This window comes from Gallinula chloropus (assembly GCF_964237585.1).
Source record: "Gallinula chloropus genome assembly, chromosome: 2".
Classification (NCBI taxonomy): Eukaryota; Metazoa; Chordata; class Aves; order Gruiformes; family Rallidae; genus Gallinula; species Gallinula chloropus.
This window is the reverse complement of record NC_140086.1, coordinates 103,725,671-103,750,822: the sequence shown is the minus strand read 5'-3', so window position 1 is coordinate 103,750,822 and position 25,152 is coordinate 103,725,671. Positions and strand designations below refer to the sequence as shown.

The 25,152-nt window shown below is 38.3% G+C and overlaps 1 protein-coding gene across 5 annotated transcripts in view; it reads right to left on the bottom strand.

Annotated features, from left to right (window-relative positions):
• The window catches only part of EZH2 (enhancer of zeste 2 polycomb repressive complex 2 subunit), a gene marked incomplete at its 5' end in the record, with an annotated part of 28,937 nt that extends 9,321 nt beyond the window's left edge, over window positions 1–19,616 (bottom strand). For 2 of the 5 annotated variants that reach the window (XM_084280284.1, XM_084280286.1), the window contains 11 exons: window positions 1,218–1,312; window positions 1,684–1,853; window positions 2,246–2,486; window positions 3,337–3,428; window positions 9,466–9,629; window positions 10,110–10,212; window positions 10,762–10,905; window positions 14,358–14,478; window positions 15,848–15,964; window positions 18,870–18,971; window positions 19,493–19,609. In XM_084280284.1, the coding sequence (XP_084136410.1) occupies window positions 1,218–1,312; window positions 1,684–1,853; window positions 2,246–2,486; window positions 3,337–3,428; window positions 9,466–9,629; window positions 10,110–10,212; window positions 10,762–10,905; window positions 14,358–14,478; window positions 15,848–15,964; window positions 18,870–18,971; window positions 19,493–19,609 (1,466 nt within the window). Of the gene's footprint in view, window positions 1–1,217; window positions 1,313–1,683; window positions 1,854–2,245; window positions 2,487–3,336; window positions 3,429–9,456; window positions 9,630–10,109; window positions 10,213–10,761; window positions 10,906–14,357; window positions 14,479–15,847; window positions 15,965–18,842; window positions 18,972–19,492 lie in introns of all 5 variants that reach the window. The other 3 variants (XM_084280282.1, XM_084280283.1, XM_084280285.1) reach the window with 3 other exon arrangements.
• Window positions 19,617–25,152: the final 5,536 nt, after the last annotated feature.

The window sequence follows — 25,152 nt, the reverse complement described above, 5'->3', positions numbered from 1 at the left end:
CAGATCTGCGTGAATCTGAGAGCAAGCTAACTCCCAACTGCACATCCCAAACCTGCACCATGGCTAGTAACTCCAGGTTTAAACAGCCAAGCTTACCAAATGCCCAAAAACTTGGAAATCGTGACAATAGCATGAAATCAGTATTTTTTGTTGAAAACAGGATCTCTTCCAGATGTGCACTCTACCTTACCCTAGCTCACATCAGCTGCCTCTATGCTACAAAGCAGAAACATTCTACTCCACATCAACAATATCAGGAATTTCACTAAGCCAGGAAATAATAAATATACTTAGACAAGCTAAGACAGAAGCAAGAAGAAATGATGGCAGAGAACTGGAAGAAAACAAGTTAAAAGGGAGAAAAAGAAAACTTTATGGAAAAAAGTGTACTTATTGCTTGCAGAAAGAAGTGTTCTTGCTAATAATCAATCAGCTTTTTATCTCCTCTATTCTGGGAATAATCAATGCAGTGTTGCATTTTTCAAACATCTGGATTCTCAAAGAAAAATGCATTTCACTCACAGACCAAGTTTACAATTTCAACTGGAATTGTTTCAGATCATCTTTCTGGTTCCAGCAAAAAGCTTGATCTTGTTTTTCATTTCAGCTTCACTTCAAACAGTAAGCTGTGAACCTGTTTCTTTAGTTGAAGTTCTGCTTTGTTATGAAACTGAGGTGCTACAAAGGAACAGTCTCTCAAAAGAGAAGACAGCAGGCCTACTAATTTGGTACATTTTTGCTTTCTGATAATCTTAATGGAATACACTTGACCACAAGAACCCCATGAACTTTAATTTACAAAATACTATATAGTCATTATTGAATCCCATTATAGCACTTGCAAATTTAATATTTATTGCTGCAAACAAAATTATACCACACTAACTTGAAGCTTATAACAAGCTGTGTAAAGTATTTCTGGTCTAACTTTAGTTTGACTAATTGCAGCAACACACCTACAAGAATCTGCTAACAAGAATCAGGCTGTTAAAGAGGTTAAAAAGAAAGGGAAGGGGAAGAAAAGTGGAAGGTTATACTTGCCAATACAGTAAAACTTTTGTCAGAGCCAAAACACCATTTTGTTTTATTGCTGCAAATTTTGGTTTTGGAAGCAAAAGGAGAAGAATTGCATGACTTTTCCTCCAAAATGCTTTCTGTTCTGATCCCCTGTATCTCCAATTTATTGTTATGCTAAGGTTATTTAGTAACAGATTTACCTGTGTTTCCTTTTCTTCTTTCTGGGAGGAGTATCAACATCTTCAGCAGGGACTGGAGCAATAATACTAGATTCCTTTACTCTAAACTCATACACCTAACAAGAGATACCATAATACATCCACGATAAATCTCTCACTAGTAGAAAGTTGCTCATTTTCTCAGTATGATTTCCTCCAACCAACAACTTACAGATTATATCCAGTCAAAGTCTCTTTTCAATACATTTAAAGTTGGTTATTTCTATCATTTAAGGACAGATAGTCTAATTAAAACCTGTAAATTTAAATTAAAAACTGTTTTAAAACTAACTTTCATATTATCTGTGGCATGAATTCTGGACCAAAGCATTATTGGGAAAACCAAGAAAATTAACTGATTTTCTTTTAGCAATCAGTACTAGTATTCCTATACTTTAGTTTTAAAAGTAAAATGCTATAATCCTTAGGAAGTAGCTTCCCTTCTTACCTGCCTGCACGTTTTGGTCCCAATCAGTCTGGCAATCGCACAGAAATTGTCATAGTAGGTGCCAATAAGAACTCTAAACATTGAGGCTTCTGCACCACTCCATTCCACATTCTCTGGAGGCTCAATATTTGGCTTCATCTTTATTGGTGTTTGACACCTAGAATTTGCTTCTGTAATAAATAATTGAGAGTATGGATCAATGTGAGGCTATGTTTTGAAAAACTCTGCACAGCCCTTAATGTCAAATTATTAACTGTAGCTGAAGATATTACAGGTGGTTGTTGTTATTTACTAATCTAAGTGCCACAATGAAACATACCTCTTAAAAACTAGGTAACAGCAGCTACTGAAATTACACAATCTTACCTCTATACATAAAACAAGACAATCTGGACATTCTCTTACAGGGTTTGATTTGATTAAAATTTTATTATTACTGTCTTGTCACACAGTTCCATATATTTCAAATACATGGTTTCTAGGATTGTGTGGCTCAACATGGGGTTTTTGATCCTTCAAAGCACTGCAGCTAATGGAATAAAGCAGCATTGACTAGCCTTACCAGAGGAACTGGATGTTTCATCTTTCTTTTCTTCTTCTTCTTTATCATTGTTTTCTCCTCCAGTTTCAGTTCCAGCTTCTCTATCACTATCTGTGTCTTTTGATTCCAAGACATTTATTGTTGGTGTGCTGGGTCTGCTGGTATTGTTTGGAAGCCTCCCCCTTCGGCGGCCACCTGGGCGCTTTGGTGGTGTCTTTATACGCTCAGCAGTCAAGGCAGCTGCAAACTCCTTTGCACCTTCCTAAACACAAAACACTTCTTAATTCTTTTACAGAAAATTGTGATGTTTTCATCTGTGGTCAGGGATTGGGGGAGAACATGTTCCCCTCGCCTAACATTGCATTATTCTACAAGTTAATCATGCATACACAAATTCTACTTAAATGAACATTAATCATGAACATAAATACTTTTGATGCCATCCTGAAAAAAAAATCTACGTTTACAGAAAGTAATCATGACAGTATTTCAGTTCGACTTTCATTTTGGCTGCCAAGTGAAAAATAATTCACTAGTAAAATTCTATTTTCCTAGATGACAGCAAAAATAAGAATTTCCCACAGCAAATACCCTTCAAAATAGAACTCTTCTTGCATATGGCACTTAAACAATATGCATTCTGCGTTTTTTAAAATGCATTAATTGCTTTCTAGTGCAAAGGGGCATGACAACGCATACCAAGTTTTTAGATTGGAAAATTAGATGGCTTCTCATACTGAAAAATTTAGAGGAAGTCTGAGAGACATTTGAAGTCACATTACTAAGGATATTTCCTTAATTTCCATCCTGTTGTTTCTTACAAGCACAAATACTCGATGGAATCCACGTTCAGCAAACTAAAAATTTTTTTAGTTGTGGTATAACAATCTTTCTTTCCTAGAGATATCTCAGGATACATCTAATAGAGCTAAAAATTATTCCCAACTAAACTTCAAATAATCAAATGAAAGTGAAGTCCTTTCACATAAACTGAAGATAACACAGTTAACTGCAAGTGGCCCACAATTAAATGCACTATCATAGCTCCAGCATGTGCTGTACTTCAGCTAGCACTAGCACTCTAATAATTCTAAGGTATGAAGTTATCTTACCAGATGTTGGTAACAGTGCGGTCCACAAGGCTTATTATCTAAAGCTGTTTCCGTATTCTTCCGTTTGTAAGTATTAGGAGTTGCGTGGAATGCTGTTGAATGGAAACAGCACATTTATAAGTCAATATAAAAAAACAAAGCACATCAAATATCTAACCTCAAACAGTATCCAAAACACAAGGTTTACCAAGACTTCACTGAAACCAGAATGAAAATCGTAAGAAATGGAAAACTCCCACAAAATAAACCCCATCTAGTGACATTCAACTTACCACTTAAACACACAGAGACAGCACATGGCTATGTCACATATACCCACTGACATCAGTGAAGACAGTCATCACATTTGTTTCACGTATCAAGGAAGACTTGCTCTATCTTCCTTGCCAACAAACTGAACAGACTTTACTTCCATAGCCATGTTAAACAGAATTATTCAGGTCTTCTCTTATTAATGCATGCAATCCATAGTATTCAGGAATTCAATTTCTATCTTGTCAAAAAATCCAACCCACACACTTTGGAAAGGTGATGGACCTACTTCTCATTTGGTTAGTGAAGAGAGGGCTGATCATTAGTGAGAAGCATAAGCACTTTTACTCTGTTAGTTTATCAGCACTCCCACAAAACTGATGGGATGAGAGTTCGGTTCCTATATCCCAGCTGCAGGGTAAAAAAACGTTAGCGTCACACAGTCACTACAGATCACAGCAGCCACAGTCATGTCTCAACTTGTAGAGGAGTGCCTGTTCATGAGTCTGATGGGCTCTGTGTAGCCCATTCCCTTTTCCAGAGCTCATTTCTACCTGCCCTACCATAGTCCCTGTAAAATGTTTTCAGAGACCTAATTTCCCATAAACCACACTTAACTGAACACTGGAACATCCACAGCTAGACTCTTGCCAGAAAGAGTATGTTCATGTTCTAAATATTATATTAGGAGCTTTTTGAAATACCACCTTTAGTTTCCTACAAGTTCTCTTTTTAAAAAAAATCCTCCATGTTCAAGGAATGAATTCTTTTGGTTTAGTAGACACCAACAGACACCAATAAACACTCTTCCCCCTAAATGTGCCAACGTACCAAACAAAACAGAGAACGCACTTAAGTTTAAAAACAAAAACCAACAGAACAACCAAAAAACCCTACTCAGTGCTACATGTCTGTTTCCTAATGCTCCATGAAGGCCTACAAAAGATACCCAACTTGAAAATGCATGACTGCCAAGCACTGTAAAAGCACTCATGCTGCAGTTTTACCATAGTTGCAGTTAGGCAACTGTAACTTACAGTTCAATTTCTCAACACACAGTGAATAAAAACCACTAGTGTTCAAACTGAGAGAAGAAATCCTTCCCCTCTTACCCTTATCTATCCATAAGGGCTGTTCCGTACCAACACCACGCACATCCTCCTCCTCCTTCATTCAATAAGCCATCATCATAGGCTTTGCTACTCATCTTATTTCTAGATTGTGCAAGAGGATTCTCTTTATAACAGTCCACTATGCTTTTTCAAGACTGAACTTCTAAAATGCACTTCCTTCCCTTTTAAGGAATGTGGGCAAAGCTCAAGTATCTTCACACACAAAGTTGTTAAAAAACAAAACTCATTTCAGTGATCTGGTTTGCAGCAGAGCTCCACTTGTTTTGGCACCAGTGGAAAGGAAGACCAGTTGTGGTGAGCACTTCTTGAGAGCTTCTCTGATGAAACCACTCCATCTTGGAACCATCACTTCATCCTTCCCTCCCATAGGGGAAGGAAGGTGTGCTGGAAATTAAATCATAGATTCTATAATGTTATTATGCCTGTATGAATGACAGCAGCACATGGGAACCTCAGGCTTTCTTAAGATATAGATAAAAGTATCACACATTAAAACTTGCATAACTTTCTCCAGAGAAATATATTACACTTTATAAATTTGGAAACACAAAAAAGCTTCAATTTTCCACATATGGACATATTGATATGTAAAAATTATTTACAGGCAAGTATATAATTTATGCATATTGTTGCTAATAGCACTCTTTCTTCCCACACATTCCTGCTTAAAGCTTTTATGTATGTCACGTCTTAGATGTTTCACATTTCATAGAATCATATCGTTGAAGTGTTCATACATTCTGTAGGTAAAATATGTTAAATGACAAAGTAACCTTCCAGGTTAAGACAAAATTCCAACTTTTTCCAGCTTTTAAGAAACAATGGGATGATGGGAGGCCCCCACCCAAAAGTGGAGGGGAAAATCTCGCATTTTTCAACACTTCATCTTCAAATTTTCAGAGTATACTATTTCATTCATTCAGGATTTTTTTCACGTAACTTTTACCCTTTCTTCATATCACAAGGAAAATAATTCTGCACCAATGCCAAAGAACAGCAAAACATTTACAATTTCATCTGATATGATCCATATCAGACTGCTGGAATGTGCAGAAAACAGAATTATTCTTTATGTCACTTGCAGATGCAAGCATCTTGTTCGTTTGTGCGAATTCCTAAAATCAGTGTTTACTTTTTTTAAAAAAATGTTTTTCATTTAGACACATGTTCAGTTTGTAATGCAGTGAAACAAATCAATGTTTGACTTTTTAAACTGACAAGACCTTAAAAATACACTATGTGTGATACTTAAGATTAGTGTAAAACAAGATATGATTCTATTTCAAAAACACCCGACATAGTCTAGCACTGATAGCTATAGTCAGAATCTACCACCATTGTTGTGAGGGATTTTTGGGAAGCTTGTAACAAAGAAAGGACCCAGGACAAAAATAAAACTGTTTGTATAGCTGTATTATGAATCTTGCAAATGTCAATAGTTTGGGGTTTTCTTCCAAAAGTCAAAGACAACTCTGCAGAATTTCCTAAATAACTGAACTCTGTATTTCTCCAGTGATTTCCTTAAGAGTGTAATTCTAAAACTGCTTCACTGAGCATGTTTTCTATCTTTAAGATTAATACCCTGCCTAATCCCCGATGGGCTCAATTCTCATGTTTTTCATAATGTGAAAGTACACAGGCAACAGTTTAGCCTGAAATGTACATTTGCTTCACAGTCAAGCTATTCGGGAAATTCTCCCTACCTGATATTTTTCCTTCTTCTAAATTCTGTTAGTCCAGACATTTAGGCATAATTCCTTGTCAGCAAATGAAGTCGGTACACAAGTTTTTTCAGTAATGTCATCACCTGCACATAAAGGGATTGCCAGGTCGTCAAGGGGACTTGACACATTAAAAATCTAATGATAACTTTTCCAATAGTTAACTAAAATGCTCTAGAACAAAGATTTGAAACTCCACAAAATAAAGCTAATCTTAGCAAAAACTGAATCTAAGAGGGGGAGAATTGCAAAATTCAAAACCAGGTCTAATAGAATTCCTGTATTTTTTTTTCATTCTCTATGCCTTCTCCAGAGATTTGCACCTTACAAAGTACAAATCTGATCACTGTAGCCCACCATGTTAGCTAAGTAATTCATCAAAAATGTTATCTGCAGAAGCTAGGACAGCATCCTGTCGTGTTTGGCAATTGCATGTAGTAGAACGTAGGGGTAACTGATTAGGGTGCCAGTAGAAATGTAATCAACTTTAAAAAAAAAAAAGTTAAATTGATAAATAGTTGCAGAGACATTGAAAATTGCTAGTGCAGCCTTCCAATAACCAGAGTAGGTTTTTTGTGGTTTTTTGATGAGTTACTTATTCCCAGCAATGAACCTGGTGGATTTTGACCAATAGACTTAAAACTTCACAGAAACTAAAGAGGTCATACAACTAACTCAGTTTTTAAGAGAGAACTTCCTAGCTCTAGACAGACAAGCAGACACAGACAGAACACAGTCCTCTTTCTTTCTTGTTACTACAGACAAAAGCAGAAGGAAGCAATGCATCCAAAGCAGTGGCTAGTTGTTGTAGAGGTGGGATTTGTGTATGTCTTCAGGCAATGGTGATGGAAGCATCAATTTACTACATTCAGTGACCAGCTGGAGGCTACATAATGAACGTATAGATCAAGTTTCAAGAGATATCTTTCAAAGATCAAGTACTAAATATATTATCATCAGTAAAAATGCATGTGCTGCATAAGCTGTCATGAAGAGCACTATAGCTGGCACTTTCACGTTCCATCTTGACACAGAGGTATGTCTTGAATGCCTCTTCCTTCTTTCTGTTATGGCCTTGGAAACCTGAAGAGATTAGTTTGGGCCTTTAAGTATAAGGCACAGTTTAAAATAAAGCCTAGGATACACACCACTTTGGAAAGGACACTGACTTAAGGGACTTATCAAAGTTCACCAACAATAAGAACTTGGGCATTCTTTTAGCATAAGCACAGTGTCTTTCATCTGAAGGTTATCAACAGAGAGAAAGGGGGCACAATGCTTTCAGCTTAAAGGATGCTGTGAGTGTTAGAGCTGAGGTCCTTCAGCCAGTCACTGATGTGACTCTGTACTTGGCTGAATCTGGCACTTAATAACAGGTCAAAAATAAACAATGATATGAACCTGTCCTTCACAGCACTAAAAGAACAGAAGCCTCACACAGTTGGTGTCCCAAAACTGTAGGCTGGTAATACCAGGCACCCCAGAGTAGTGGATACCTTTCAGTTCTACTTCTAACAATCTGCAAAAGTAACTTTGAAAGGCATATCTACATAAACTAAGTAATCAAATGTGTGTGTATTTTAAAGGAGCCCATATCTTTCCTGCAAAACTCCTACAAGTTTATAAAATTGATGAGAAAAACGTCCTGAAACCAATGCTGCAGAAGTACCTAAAATTTCCTGGGGTGCTACTGGAAAAAACTTTGTTTTCACTATGTATGGGCAACACTTTCTTGTTGACTTAAAAACCAGAATTATTTTGAAGAAGTAAAACCAGACTAGCATTCGATCTCCCTGCTAGACTACTGAGTGTCAAGAACTCATAAAACCACTGCCAAGCAAATGGATTTGCCAAGATGTACCAAGCACACAGCTTCACTTCCCTGTCCTACAAACCAAGGTTGCACACAGCACTTCTTGGAATGAGTCACCCAAGCAATTAAGATACTTCTAAACAAAGCCTACAGCTTCACAGAACGTGCCAGATTAAAACTGGATGGGTAAGGCAGCTACAGCTCCAGAAACTTACTGCTCTTACACACTTAAATCCAAAAGCCATAAATACTAAAGAAACTAGAAAGAGGAAAAGCCTCCTCCACTACCTGCGAGCAACTCCAGTTCCTCCTCAAACTGAAAGGCAACTAAAGGATACTAAAAAGCAGCAGTGTTGTGTAAAGCCTTCAGTGTGAAATACAGGCAGATTGCATGTGTGGTGAATGAGGAGCTGCTGAAAAAGCACAAAGCTTTCCAAATGAACATGCATGCACACTCACAGTGGGACATGCAAATGAACAGTTAAGTCAAAAGAGAAAATTTAAAACAGAGAGCATCATCGTATCCAACCACAATTCAAAAAGGATTCATATTCAACTGTTATGTTCCCCTTTTTTTTTATGTCAAGATTCAGAGAAAGAACTGTCTCAAGTACCACTTCAGAATCTCTATTATTCGTCACACATTGCAAATGAAAACTACTATTGTTGCTAACAATTCTTGTTAAATCTTTTCCCCAAAAGAATGGGACAAAATGAAAGTCATTTAGTGGAAAGGTCATCATAAATTGTAAAACTCAACTGTCTGAATCAATTCTTCTGCAAATCATCAGGTACAAGTAAAGTGGCTGGAAAGTAATGTGAGCGAATAAAAGATAAAACTCTTCATGGATATTCATTCTCTCTGTGAGAGAAATTGAAATCTGATGAATAACCAGGTACTTTTATGAAAAAATACATTCCATTCTCCATGCACAAACCAAGAAAAAGTCTAACACAGAAACAGTAGAAGAAAACAATGTCATTTTCTTGAAGACTATAAAAAGAGAAGCAATGTTACAGGTTGGTCTAAGCCAAGAATTCTATATGAACCCCTGAATGCAAAAAGATAAAAAACACTACCACAAACAGGTGCATTCACTTTTTTCAGAACATAGTTTTCACTGAAAAATGATGTCAATATGGACAAGTTGTTTTCATAAAGCTTAACAATAGAATGAGAGATACACAAGTGCATTGTAACGGTACTTACGATGTAAGAAGCAATCATATTTAAAACAGCGCCTACAGAAGAGTGTGTGAAAAGAGTGCAGGCTTTGCTCCCTCTGAACAGATTTAGCATTTGGTCCATCTATGTTTGGTGTGCACTCAGGAGGAAGAGCTCCAGGAAGCTGCTGCTCAGTTAGTTCTTTGTATCTTAAAAGAAAAATACACATATTTCTTTTTAATTTTATTATACTGAATAAATAAGTATGTTTGATTCCAGTACCATTCTGCATTTTCAGTGATAAATTAAAAAAGAAATTAAGTGCCAGCATGAAAGATCAATCTGCTAGTGATATAATGCTCATTAATGCAAACATAAATTGACCAGGAAAGAATGCATTTATTTTCTATTTTTCTCTTCATATATATTACTCAGTATTACTAACTCCAAAAAGGAGTCTTTGTTAGGGGGTAAAAAACCAACCAACCAACCAAACCAGAAGCTTTTATTTTATCACCTCAAAAATTAACAGGTGATTAACACATGCAAGAACCCACTTTTCAATAGTTAGAAAGGAAGGCTAATAAACACCGCTGTATTGTTTGACTTGGTGGGAATCACCAATTCCCTTCAAGTATCACTTTGCAGAAGTGCAACACAGCAATATATCCTAAGAAATACTTTCTTACTTCTCTTTCAATTCTTCTGCTGTTCCCTTGTCCGGAAACATTGAGGAAATGGCTTCAAATATCTTGTCAGAAGGAAATCTCCGAGGTGGGTGGCTTTCTTTCTCTGGCAAGGAAACAAAAAATTTGGAAAACAAAAACATATATCTGCTGTTCTGCTAATTCAATATGGTGTTCAGAGAAAGGGGAACCTCACCACAACCCTAATAACAACAAAGAAAAGAAAAAAGCCAAGTATTTTAATTCTAAATTAGACAAACTGCATTAAGTGATCTTTCCTGCTTAGAGAACTCTCGCTAGTAAAATTTGGAGAAACTATTATCTCACCACCAGATGGAGATGGCAATTCAGATCTCTGCTTCCTTTAGACTAATGGTATTTCATTTTCTGAGGGATACCAAAGCATTTATTAGACAAGATACCTGTCTGATATTTGGTGCATTTGATTGTTTCAGTATGCAGATAAACAAAAATTGGTAAAAGCTCTTTTTGTAGTATTCTCTGTACAACTTCTGAAATAAATTGCAAAGGAAACGATGGAGAAAATGATGTTACTTTAGACCTGAAAGCTATCGAGTAGAAGTGTTTGAACAATTTTTTTAGTGATGAAATAAAAGGGGGTTTTTGGTTTTATTTTTAAAGTCTGCAGACATACCCATCCTATTACCTTCCCGATCTTTTTGCTTGTCATCTCTTTCATCAGGATTGTCATCTCCATCATCATCATCTTCATCATCACTATATTGGCCAAGTGCATTGACCAGCTCAACAAATATTTCGTCATTGATAAATCCACATTCTGAAATTCAGCAAAATTAGGAGTGAACAGAAAAGCACGAGACACATATGAAGTATTTTTAATTCTCTCTATTCTTGAATGAATTAAGACAACTTCTGCAACTTACAAAAAGCATTTTTTACCCTCTCAGTTTCAATGTATGAACTGGGAAGAGTTAAAAATATTTAGTATTTATTTTTTAGACTGGCAACTAGGAAGGGGAAAAGGCAACTTATTGAATTATGGCCCCCCTCAACTCCCTGTGCTTCATACCAGAAGGGATAAAATCAGTCTCCTTTCCTTGGAAGATAAAAAAAAAAAATACTAGCTAGACTATTTAAAAGAAATTATGCCAGAATCACAATTCCAACATGCCTGGGTTAAGCCAGCCTGGCAACGCATGCAGAGTCTATGAAGCTATCCTTGAGCGGCTAAGGAATCTACAGAGAGATTTTTGGATGGTAGTTCAGTAGCATCCACTTCCCCAATACAGACCCTACTGACTAGCAAGGTGATAAAAAAAGATAGTTATATACAAAAAAAAGTATCAAGAGAATACTAAATGGTATAATGCTGCATATATCTGCTGATTAGCTTATATTCTGCTGTGAAATTCAGAGGACAGCACAGATAGACAATAAGTCATTCCTGCAGAAGGAAAACTAGTTAGTGTTAACATACACTGCTATTAGTTTTCAAAAAATAACCATGAACTGTGTGGGAACTGTAGAACTTATCCTTTTGAACATGGACTGGGACTGGATGACAAACTAACTTGAAGGAAGCTACTAGTTTTATTCCTGTACAGATAATGAAATCAGGCAGGTATTTCCATTTGGATGTTTTAAAAAGAACTGTTGACATACACACACAGGTTGGTATTAATTTCTCTCCTAAAAGTGTAATTATTAGTTTACAATTCAGATAGGAATGTCTCTGAATTACAGATCCCCACAGAATTTATATTTAATTGCAGTCATACAAGAATACTAGTTATTGGGAGACTAAAAACCTTATTTCTACTTTAGATATACTGTTTTGAAGCACCCATAATAACCAATATTGCCATCATGAACTTGGGACTCAAGATGGTGAAACAAGGTTAATTTCAAAGGTAGACAAATTTAATAATAGAATCAAATCAATAACAGAAGACATTTATTAATAATATCAGCATTTTGACATAACCAGTTCCTGACAAGGATTTCAGTGATCAGTAAACATGTAGAAATATCCAAAGGCAAAAGCCCATGAAATATTTCACATTCCTCAGGAAATATAAAGGCATCAGCTAGCCTGAAGATATTAACAAGACAAGTACAGGACTGAGTAGCATTTACTATTGAACTGAAGGCTTAGCCTTCATGAGAGGCACACAACGTACTCAAAAATACAGTTCTTTCAGTCACTCCAGCATGAACAGGAATTTAATAAGCTTTAAGAAACAATTCCTCATTTGGGTTGAGGGGGGTGGGTAATGTTTTTATGAAGGGGGAACCAAAGTAGTCAGAGAAACCTTTACCCAGCTCCCTCAGACTTTTTTCCTTATAAGAAAGTTGTTCCACTCCCTTAATCATCTTGGTGGCCCCATGCTGAACTTTTTCAAGTAGTTCCATGTCCTTCTTGAACTGAGAGGCCCAGAACTGGACACAATATTCCAGATGTGATCTCACCAGGGCATGCTAGAGGGGGAGGAGAACCTCTCTTGATCTATTAACCACACCCCTTCTAATACACTCCAGGATGCCATTGGCCTTCTTGGCCATGAGGGCACATTGCCAGCTCATGGTCATCCTGCTGTCCACCAAGACCCCCAGCTCCCTTTTCTTCCATGCTGCTCTCCAAGAGGTCTGTTCCCAACCTATACTGGTACCTGAGGGTTGTTCTTCCCCAGATGCAAGACTACACTTGTCCTTATTATATTTCTCCCTGTCCAACTCTCCAGCCTGTCCAGATCTCAACGAACGGCAGCACAGCCTTCCAGTGTGTCAGCCACTCCTCCCAGTTTTGTGTCATCAGCAAACCCTCATCCAGGTTGTTCATGAATATATTGAATAGTACTGGAGCCCTGAGGGACTCCACTAGATACAGGCCTCCAGCTAGACTCTGTCCTACTGACCAGAACTCTCTGACTTCTCTCCTTCAACCAGCTCATAATCCACCTCACTACTCAATCATCCAGGCCACGCTTCCTCAGTTCAGCCACAAGGATGCTGTAGGAGGTGATGTCAAATGCTTTACCATGCTTAAACCATATCCACTGACCTACGATCATCTATCCAGCTGGTTATGTCTTTATAGAAGGCTATCAGGTTGGTCAAACATGACTTCCCCTTGTTTGACTGCCCCTAATGATCCTCTTATCCTTAATGTGCCTAGAGACTGCGCCAAGGATAAGTTGTTCCATAACCTTTCCAGGGATGGAGGTGAGGCTGACGGGTTTGTAGCAACCCAGGCCCTCCTTCTTGCCTTTTTTGAAGGCTGGAGTGACATTTGCTTTCCTCCAGTCCTCAGGCACACCAGTCCTCTTTCCCACCACTTATCAAATATGATGGAGAGTGGCTTAGCAATAACTTCTGCCAGCTCCCTCAGCACCCATGGGTGCATCCCATCTGGACCTATGGATTTATGGATGTCCAGACTGCTTTACTGATCCCTAACCCAGTCCTCATCAACCAAGGCAAACTCCTCATATATCTCGACTTCCTCTGGGGCCTCAGGGGTCTGGGGCTCCTGAGGACAGTCTCTAGCAATATAGACAGAGACAAAGAAGCCATTCAGTAACTCCACCGCCTTAGTATCCTCTGTCACCAAGGCACCCACCTCATTGAGCAGAGAGCCTACATTTCCTCTAGTGTTAATTTTGTCTGCATTGTATTTAAAGAAGCCCTTTCTGTTATCCTTGACCTCCCTTACAAGGTTTAATCCGAGAAGGCCTTAGCTTTCCTAGTTGTCAGAGCATGTAGGGATGCAACAGTCTGATATTCCTCCCAAGTGGCCATCCCCTCCTTCCATGACCTATAGATTCTCTTCTTCCACTTGAGTTTACCCAGCAGTCTCCTGTTTAACCACGTGGATCTTCTGCCTCATTTTCTTGGTTTTCTACCCATTAGGATGCTCTGATCTTGAACTTAGAAGAAGTGGTCCTTGAATAGTCCAAAGCTCTGAGCATGAAATTAAAAAGACCAAGAATTTCTAGGTGTACCTAAGCATTATGATGAACCACTGTATGGTCTAAGGAAAAAGTTAATGTTCTTAAATTCTCCATACTGCTACAATACTTTTCAGTGTTATAAAAATGCTAAATTTCCTCAAATTTTCCTTAAATAAGGAAATCTACTATACCTAATGTTTCAACAATGTAGGGATTCTAAAGATACTACTGTAACAATCATCAGGCCTTAACAAGCAACACTAACAACAATTATTTATGTAGGAAGAAGCGATTAGTATACCTGAGTGTTTGGGCTCACCTCTGTCTCCATGCACTTTCCCATCATAATTCTTAATCAGTTCTTCAATAAATGTACCATCCTGGTCAAGCACTTCATCTCCCATATATGGAATGTTATGTAAAACAGTTTCATCCTCTACCTAGTAACAATAATTACAATCAAACAATTTTAAATTGCATTTTCAATTGACTATTTCTGCATTGCTATCTTCACAATCTACAAATTCATAGCTATTACATTCAACTAACTAGCTTCAAAACTTTAGGACATTTACCATTAATAACAGATTACAAAAACTCTTCGTCTTTGTTTAACAATTTTTTGCACTAGTGCTGACTGGCTCAAGCTCTTAACACAAAGGTTAGTAGGATGTTTCCACTACAGAAACACAGTAAGCTACCCAGCTTTGTGCAACCTGCATTTGATAAATTTATTCTGCCTTGGTTCTCTTAGTAATGTGCAATGGAAGCCATCACTTCATTGCTCTCCCAAAGGAAATATGATACAAAAAGACTTTAAACTCAATTTGTCTGAACAGCAAGCACAGAAGTATAATAATTAAATCTCAACTCCACTGTCTGGTTGGTATTTTTGTGTGCAGATAGACTAAATGCATTAATATACCTATGTTTTATCAGTAGAATTTACATACTTCAGTACTCCACTTTACCTTCAAATACTACAGAAGAACCTTCTCTTGTTAAGAAAAAAAAAGAAACGTAAATTTTCCTGCTGATCAGGATTCTGCAGCAGTGAAAAATATCCAAACACTGATGAACTTAAAGCAAGTAGTAAAATGTGTGGACAAACACTGTACATATACTGATGAAATTGGTTATTTAAATCACTTTGCTATAATTATTAGCATAACAATCATTCAGCAAACATGATCAGATACAAAATAACTTGACAAAGGTTTCTAGTAAGTGAAAGTTTACAAATAAAGCAAATACACACATCAGAAATCTAACTTTATAGCTTCTGCATACAGTTAAGTAATCAGAAGAAAAGACTATACTCAATGGTCATTCTTGTGTTGCAACTATGTGGATAAACGATTTCAGGGTTAAATTCTCTTTATTCTATATTCTCCTACAGGTACGATGGTTGGTTGTCTTACGTAGAGACTTACTTGCTTTATGTAACGTTTTCCTTTAGAAAAACTCTCTCATTACACTAATTATATGCTTTTAAATAAATCTACATGTCTTAAATGCCATGCAATTCAATGAGTCACCGTTATTAAATAAACCTATGGTCTCTTTACATTAAGGTTTACAGATACTTAGGTTCACTGAGGGTAGAGTTTTAGTTTGAAAAGTTACTTTTGTTTAAATTTGATTAGACAGAGATGATTTGTGATTACTAGTGCCTTAATACCAATACAAAAAGCATAGGGAAGGTAACTGGAAACAGGGGTTTTTTTGCCTTTTTTTTTTTTTCCCCCCTAAAATTAAAGCCCCACTTTTCTCCATACACTTCTCTTCCAAGCTCTGTTTGAAACTTACCATAAAATTCTGTTGAAGGGGAGACCAAGAATACATAATAGGCACAGAAGCAACAGCATTGAGAGTCTTCAGTGGGATCACTTGTTTTGGAAAATCTATGTCACTGGTAACAGAGCACTGAAATAAGAGGTTGAAGTTACACTTACATAGCAACATCAGAAACAAAAAGAAATAATCACAGAAGAACACTCTACAGTGTACAAGATTCAAAGTGCTTGTCAAAATTAGCCGTATCAGCCTTTGAAAAATGCATCAGATTTTTAGGGCATAACAGGCTTAACAGGAATAAAAAGGCAGAATTATTTTTATGTCAATACCTAATGGATCATGTTTTTTTTTTTTCACTTAACTGGCTATGATAGTATTTTACTCAGACTGTTCAACCTACAATACATGCTATGTTTGGTATCTCAAAGCAAATTTAGCACCTGTTGCTACTAAACTGATGTTTGAGTATTTATTCAAGCCATCAGAGACACAACTGAATTCCCATAGCTTCAGATCAATACACTGCAGAAATCATGTATTACGTATGTTAAAAAAATTAAATAAAATGTTACATTAATGCCAGCAGGACAATTTATGTAAACAGATCTTCTACAGGTCTTGTTCATTCCTGCTGTGTTTCCCCATTATTGACTGTTTATCCTATCTTCAAGCTTTTGATTATGCTCATGGTTTACAATGGAAAAACAAAAGTTAACTCTTAAAATGCAACTCCAGGCGTGTCAATGACTTTTTCAGGTACAGCACCTTTTTTTTTCTCCCCTTCTTTTTCCAATATTCAGAGGTTCATGTAGCCTCTGAAAAGTACTTATGCTATAGCAATACAAACAATGTTCAGGTTATTCTTGCATCTATTCAACAGTAACAGACACAAATCAACTTTTCTCAAATACTCGGACAGCGGTATGAAGAACTCTGAAAAAAGTTACAAACAAAAGCAGACAGGAACATACAATGCTAGCAAGAGTACAAAAAGGATTTGGAGGTAAGTAAAACAAAGTTTAGAACAGCTATCATAACTACCTGAAAGGAAAAAAGGAAGTGGAGACAAAAGATCTTTCTCCTTTCCAGAAGGGAAAGATGAACAGAGCTTCACATTTCTAAAGAAATACACAAAGTAATGTAACAAACAGTATACAGAGACAGTACTCCAGTAGAATGACACAAGCCAGATTTATTTATTTTAATCTGTAGCAAATGAAATTAGATTTCTGCTGTGTATAATCTATACTCAAGCACTGTCCTACGCTAGTGCTTTATTCCCATTTCAGGTTAATGTTTAATTTTCTAGCTAACAGCCATCTAGCATATTTTTTATGTATTTTTAAAGAAAAATACAAAAGTAAAAAAATTTAATTACTTTTATATTTGGAACTAGAATTCTCAGGCTGATGAGCTAGGTCAAAATGACTCAAAGTGTTTGGTACTAGGTCTCAGTTATGTTGCCCTGATGTTTTGGTATGACACTCGGCTCAATGTTTATTAGGCTAGCACAGGACATGTTACGGTCTCTGGCTGATGTTGATTGGACTAATTGTTAGAAAAAACCTATGTCACCAGCCCTGCAGTCTTCACCAAACACATGAAGGCTCTATCGAAAACCTTTCCATCAGGTCAGTTACTAAACTTCGAGCCAGGACCCTATGTAACTCTGAAGAAATTTAGCATCTTCAGCAAAAAGGATTTTAAAGTAATCCTTTAAAACTCCCACCATTTCTTTGTCTCACTTTTCTCACTATAAATTATGGCAATCTTAAATCGAGCATTAGAGTTCTGATTCATGAGACAGTGACTGGATTTGAATGCAGTACTTAGCACAGGAAGGAAAAACTACATAAAAGATTAGTGAATCCAAGCTTTAAAAAAAAAAAAAAAAAACAAAAACAGATGATGAATTGGAATGGTGAGGCATGATCATGATATTTTACTAAGAAAAAAAGTGAAAATAGGGTGTGTACCAGTGTCAATTGTTATCAGAACTTCGGATCCTACAGTGCCATATAATAGGTATAGAACTGCACAGAGTAATTGCATATTCAGTCACAGCTAAAAGAAAACACTGAAGCAAAGGTCGTTGCCTTTTTGCATTTGAACACGCGTGCACATGAACGCACTTTGTGACATACGTGCCCCTAGCTACCCACTGAAATTTTACTAAAAAGGAAAACCTGACAAGTTTCTTTAAAAAGAAAGTGGTTTGGTTTTTTAAACCTATTCACAGTAAAGTCTTTTCATTCTCATCCTACTGAAGAGAGCTAGTTTTTCAGATTATTACACATGAAACATCTTCAAACTGGCTTAGTTTGGAGAAGTGCCTAAAGAGCAACTGAGAGACAAATTAACCTGGTGTGAATGCAGAAGGTTGGAGTAGGCTTAAGGCACTGTTCAAGCTATCAAAATGAAAGCCAGCTTCAGTAGTTAAATTGCATCACAATCATGTACATGTTTTTCACAAATTTAGCATCCAGTCAGCTTGTGCAACACAAGGGTGCATCAACTCAACTGAGACCCTTTGAACTCTGTGGTTAAAAGACTTTACTATAAAGAATACTCTGTCAAGTGGGCATGTTCAGAGCTTTCATGTGCTTTAACTCAGTAAGAACCAAAGTAACAACTCATCTGTACCACCAGGAGTCCATTCCAACAGGAACAAGGTTAAACTCCCACTATTAGTAAGACAAACCAGTTTGATTAAAGATTGCTGAGGTATGATCCAAGTATTACCAGAAATAAAGAAGTTTCAATTTGTGTGCCATTCAAAGCTAGGTAGCCAGCTACACATGTACTGCTTTCCAGAAGCCACGTGATCAAAGTAGATAATAAATAAGTTAAGAGACTCATACAAAAAATATTTAGCTGCCAAGTCATGTCATGCTGGGGGAGGGGAAGGAAAAAAATATAGATACATGAACAGTGAACTTTCCAGTAATAAAACAAAAACGTGCTAGCAACCTTGTAAGTGGAATTACCACAACACATGTTAACCAACCTCCCTGGTCCCGCGCAATGAGCTCACAGAAGTCATGATGTGAACCGGCTGTATCCTACGTTGTTTCCATTCTTGATTTAAGATCTCAGTTCTTTCCAGTATCTTCTGGCGGTTAGAATTAAACATACTCTAAAAATTAATCACAATTATAAACATTACAAATAAATCAAAGACTCTAAATTTGCCTGTTAGGATATTAGGGCATTCTAACATTTAAAAACCCAAAATCATACAGAGTAACAAAAAAAAAAAAAAAAGGAGAGGGGCTCAAAACTCAACTAGCCAAACTTTAAGTATCAGAGAGGCTCAATACAGTTCATTATCTCTTTCTTTGACTCAGGCTGTGTTATGATTACAGACTCCGGGGTTTAACACAGAATTAAATTTTAAATGGAATTAGAAAGAGTATGTGGCTAAAGAAGTTGCCATACTTGTTTTCCACAGCCTCTTCCGATACTTAGCATGCCTGTTTCAACCACATATAAATGTTTCACACCTGTTTATAAGGTTACAGAGTTAAGACAAGTTTTCAGTATTTTAATAGACTCATGAAATTGTTATTGCAGGTGTTAACTGTAGGACAACTCATAAGAAAAAAAAAAATTAATTTTTAATCTTTTTTTAAGCAATAGAAGCAAAAGATGACATACTTTTACTTCATCTGCACGTCGGAACCTCTTGAGCTGCCTCAGTCTCATATATTCTGATTTTACACGTTTTCGCCAACAAATTGGTCCCTTCTCAGATTTTTTTCCGGTTTGACCCATGATTATCCTACAAGAGACAACATCATGTTAATACTACTGAATCCGACACTGCTACTTAGAGAGGAAGTTCACTTAAGAGAGTGAAGTTAGGTAGAATACAGACATTCCTTTAATACTTCATATCCAACTCCTTTAATTCTTTTCCATCAGGCACTTGCAATACCACCCGAAACGAACAACAACAAAAAACACCCAAGAACAACATACATTTAAGTAACAATGCTGGAAAACAATGTATTTAATTACAAATCACTGGGAACATTTACATTTGCTTTAAACACTTCTAATGGTTCTATACAGAAAGGCACCTGATAAAATTAAAGGGGTGAGGCAGAACAAACCAAGATACCCACTACAGATATCCATACTGGAATCTTTGCAAACAGCATTATAAATTAATTTCTCAGTAGCTATGTTCATGGCAAACTCTCTGTCCTCACAGGAGCAGTCCTCGTCAGGAAGATACAAACTCCTAGAATAGGCTTCTAGAGTTGATTTCAGGTGCAGAGAGGTACTCCAAGTACAGTCCTCCTATATAGCAACTAAAGTATCAAAAAGTTCTAGAAATTCAGAAAAAGACTTTTGAAACTGGACAGGTTGAATCGATGGACAGAGGCCAATGGGATGAAGTTCAACACAGCAAAGTGTCAGGTCCTGCACTTTGGTCATAACTACCCCAGGCAACACTCCAGGCTTCGGGCAGGGTGGCTGGAAAACTGCACAGAGGAAAGGATCGGGGGTGCTGGTCAACACTCGCCTGAACACGAATGAGCCAGCAGTGTGCCCAGGTCAACAAGGCAGCCAACAGCATCCTGGCTTGCATCAGGAATAGCGTAGTCAGCACGACCAGAGAAGTGGTCACCCCCCTGTACTCAGCTCTGGTGAGGCTGCACCTTGAATACCGTGTTTAGTTTTGGGCCCCTCACTACAAGAAAGGCATCGAGGCCCTGGAGCGTGTCCAGAGAAGGGCAACAAAGCTGGTGAAGGGGCTGGAACAGAAGTCTTATGATGAGCAGCTGATAGAACTGGGACTGTTTATTCTGGAGGAGAGGAGGCTCAGGGGAGACATTATTGCTCTCTACAGCTACCTAAAAGGAGGTTGCGGTGAGCTGGGGATCAGTCTCTTCTCACTGGTAAGTAGTGATAGGACAAGAGGAAATGGCTGCAAGTTGCACCAAGGGAGGTTCAGTTTCGAAATTAGGAGAAATTTCTTCTCAGAAAGAGTGGTTGGGCATTGGAGTGGCTGCCCAGGGAGGTGGCAGAGTCACTGTCCCACAGGGTCTTCAAGGAAAGACTGAATGAGGTACTTAGTTAGGGACATGGCTTATTCAGTAATATAGGTGGTAGGGGAGCATTTGGACTAGATGATCTTAGAGGTCTTTTCTAATCTTAATGATTCTGTGAAACAGCTGGAATAGGAGACCTTGATCTTTTCTCAAGTATTCTACATAAAACAAGTGTTCAGGTGAATGCAAACAGGACACATTCCATTTTTCATGACTACTCCCCTAGTACAAAGTGCTCTGTTTTGTTACAGGACTGTTTATAGTTAAGTTGTATTTTTACATTAGAGTATGTGAATCTGCTCAGCATTTTTCAAAATCAAGGACCATATGCTGAGACTATGCCAGCAATGACTATTTTGACAGCATCCTGAAACAAAATCACTACATTAAAAACTGGCTTCCTCTCAAGAGCTGCACTGTAACAACCTACAGTATTTCACTGAATAGCTCAAAACAGTATTCACAATAGCCATCATGGACTGAAAGGCTGCAATGTCCAGGTACCCATTCTCAAACAAGCATAATCAATTTTAATAGAAACAATTCCAGCCCTTCTAATTATCAAGGTGGGTAAACATGAACAGAAGTGTCTCCTTCACACAGACATTGAATGTCTCCTACGCCCCATACCATAGAATGGCATGGGTTGGAAGGGATCCCAAGGACCATAGAGTTTCAATCCCCCTGCTACAGGCAGGGCCACCAACCTCCAGGCCTGGAGCTACACAAGCTTGCCCAGGGCCCCATCCAACCTGGCCTTGAACACCTCCAGGGACGGGGCATCCACCACCTCTCTGGGCAGCCTGTTCCAGCACCTCACCACTCTCTCTGTAAAAAACTTACCCCTAATATCTAATCTAAACCTTCCCTCCTTTAGCTTTAATCCATTCCCCCTTGTCTTGCCATTATCTAACCTGATTCCCCTCCTGTTTGTATGCTCCCCTCAGGTACTGGAAGGCTGCAGTGAGTTCCCCCCGCAGCCTTCTCTTGTCTAAGCTGAACAAGCCCAGCTCCCTCAGCCTCTCTTCGTAGGGGAGGTGCTCCAGCCCCTAATCATCTTCGTGGCCTCCTCTGAACCCTCTCCAACAGTTCCACATCTTTCCTGTATTGGGGGCCCCAGACCTGCACACAGTACTCCAGATGGGGCCTCACAAGGGCAGAGTAGAGAGGGACAATCACCTCCCTGTCCCTGCTGGCCACCCCTCTTCTGATGGAGCCCAGGATACCATTGGCCTTGCGAGCTGCAAGAGCACACTGCTGGCTCATGTTAAGTTTCTCATACACCATGACACCCAGGTCCTTCTCAGCAGGGCTACTCTCCAGGAGCTCTTCTCCCAGTCTGTATCTATGTCTGGGATTTCTCCTGCCCAAATGCAACACCTTACACATTGCAGTGTTGAACCTCATTAGGTTCCCCCAGGCCCATCTTTCCAGCCTGTCAAGATCAAGAAAGGAAGATGGCTTCCTTTCCTTCTGTTGTGTCGACCACACCACTCAGCTTGGTGTTGTCCGCAAACTTGCTGAGGGTGCACTCAATTCCATCATCCATGTTACTGATAAAGATGTTAAAGAGCACCAGTCCCAAGACAGACCCGTGGGGGACACCGCTTGTCACCGGCCTCCACCTGGACATAGACCCATTGACCACCACCCTCTGTCCACGTCCTTTCAACCAGTTTCTTATCCACTGGATGGTCCACCCATCAAATCCACATCTCTCCAATTCAGAGATAAGGATGTGGTGGGGCACTGTGTCAAAGGCCTTGCACAAATCCAGGTGGATGACATCGGTCGCCTTCCCTTTATCTACCGATGCTGTCACTCCATCACAGAAGGTCACCAGATTGGTGAGGCACAACCTTCCCTTGGTGAAGCCGTGCTGGCTGTCCCGGATCACATGCTCATCCCTCATGTGCTTCAACATGTCATCCAGGAGGATCTGTTCCATGATCTTCCCAGGCACAGAGGTGAGGCTCACCGGCCTATAATTCCATGGGTCTTCCTTACAAATGGGAGTGATGTGACCTTTTTTCCAGTCCCCAGGGACCTCGCCCGACAGCCATGACTTTTCAAATATGATGGAGAACAGCTCAGCAACCACATCAGCAGCTCCTTCAGGACTCTGGGATGCATGTCATCTGGCCCCATAGACTTGTAGACATCCAGTCTCATAAGGCAGCCTCGGACTTGCTCTGCCCTTACAGTTGGGGGGATTTACTCCCCCAGTTCCCACCCAGAGGTCCAGGGATGCAAGGTTCTGGGACTTGAGAATTATGAGAATCCTGGCTGCCAAAGAAGACCGAGGCAAAGAACTCATTCCGTACCTCAGCCTTCTCCACATCAGTTGCAGCCAATTCTCCTTGCTCATTCACCAAAGGGGGTACGCTCTCTTTGGCCTGTCTCTTCTGGCCAATGTACCTGTAAAATCCCCTCTTCTTGTTTTTAATATCCCTTACCAAGCTCAGTTCCATCTGTACCTTGGCTTTCCTGATCCCATCTCTGTATGCCCAGACAGCATCCCTGCATTCTTTCCAGGCAACACACCCTTGTTTCCAGAGCTTGTACTTGCCTTTCTTCTCCCTCAGTTTGACCAGCAGGTCCTTGTCTAGACATACTGGCTTCCTACCCCTTCTCCCCACTTTCTTATTCAGAGGGACAGGGAGCTCTTGAGCTCTCAGAAAGGCATCCTTAAAGAGTAGCCAACTATCCTCAACATTTCTGTCTCTAAGGACCACTTCCCAGGAGATCTCAGCCAACAATTCCTTAAACAGCCTCAAGTTTGCAGATCCCCTGACAGTCCTGAGTAAAGCTTTATCAAAGTTACTGAAAGCTCTTTGCTGCTGTAGGCAGAGCTCTACTTTCAGCAGTTTTGTACACGTCAGATTTGAGTTCTATCAGACTTTATGATGGTGGGGAGCAGAGATCAATACAGAATCTGATTATTTTCAATACTACACCTTCATTAACACTGAACCCATTTACATTAAACAAAAGGTAATACTCTATGAGAGATGGATTCATTTTTATGCAAGACAGTAAATCATATTTTGTAAGAAAAATTGTTGGATTTTTAGATTTTGAATGAGACTGAATCAACAAACAAATGGCAGAACTGCTGATGCAAATCATGGGAAGCATCCTCTGAGGAAAAAGGCAAAGCATAAAATATTTGCCACATCACCAGTGGTTACAAGAGAAAAATAAAAAAAAAAATTAAAAATATCCTGGGCCATTAGTATTAAAGCACGGTATAGCAAATCAGTGATTCAAAGTGCACTATGATATTGATTAGAGAACAGCACAAAGCCATTATGAATTAGAGAAAATGCACTGTATTATATGCTAAACTAAGCAAAGAAAAAAACATGGATAAACATCTCTAACTGGAAATAAATTATACATAGAATAACTATCAGTAAATGACAGAATCTCAATTTTTAATACAGAACATCAAAATCACTTCGGTTATGGTTCAGCCACAAGATATTGGAAAATACCAAAATGAAATCAAAATATAAATGAAAGATCAACTAGCAATACTTGAGTATTGTTACCAAAATGAAATCAAAATATAAATGAATACCAAAATGAAATCAAAATATAAATGAAAGATCAATACTTGAGTAGCATATCCCGTAAAAGCAAAACACAGAATATGTTTACGTACTCTAATTCTTTATTAGCCATAGCTGTTCTTATTCTTGTTTCCTAGAGAATAAAACCCACTTTCTTAACTAAAATTAAATTCCCAGATAAGCCCTGCTCCTCACAATCAGATGTGTATGGAAATTATACAATTTGATTAAAAATAACAACCAAACAACAGAATTCACACCTTTCTTTCATGCAACTAAAATACAGCCCCAGAAGACCCTCAAATCAAGGATACAAGATACAAGAGAAATATAACTCCACTGAATAAACAAATCTACTCAATTTTCACTAATGAACATCATTGTTACCTATTGTATTAAAACAGTAAGAAAAATAATACTTCACAAGAGATAAATACTTGCTTTTAAAACAGCACAATCTATGCACACTCAGGTCATTCATCTGAAAAAAAATGGGACCTACAAGAACACTCTCCTTTTGCACTACCTTCAAGCTGCTATCTGGGGCACAAGATAGAAAATTTAATGTTCAAGGCACCAAATAACAAATCAAGGAAAATAAAAAAAAATTAAAATAATTTTAAATGCACTGTTGCTTATGTCCAATTAGAGCAAGAAACACTTATTCTAGATGAAATAACTT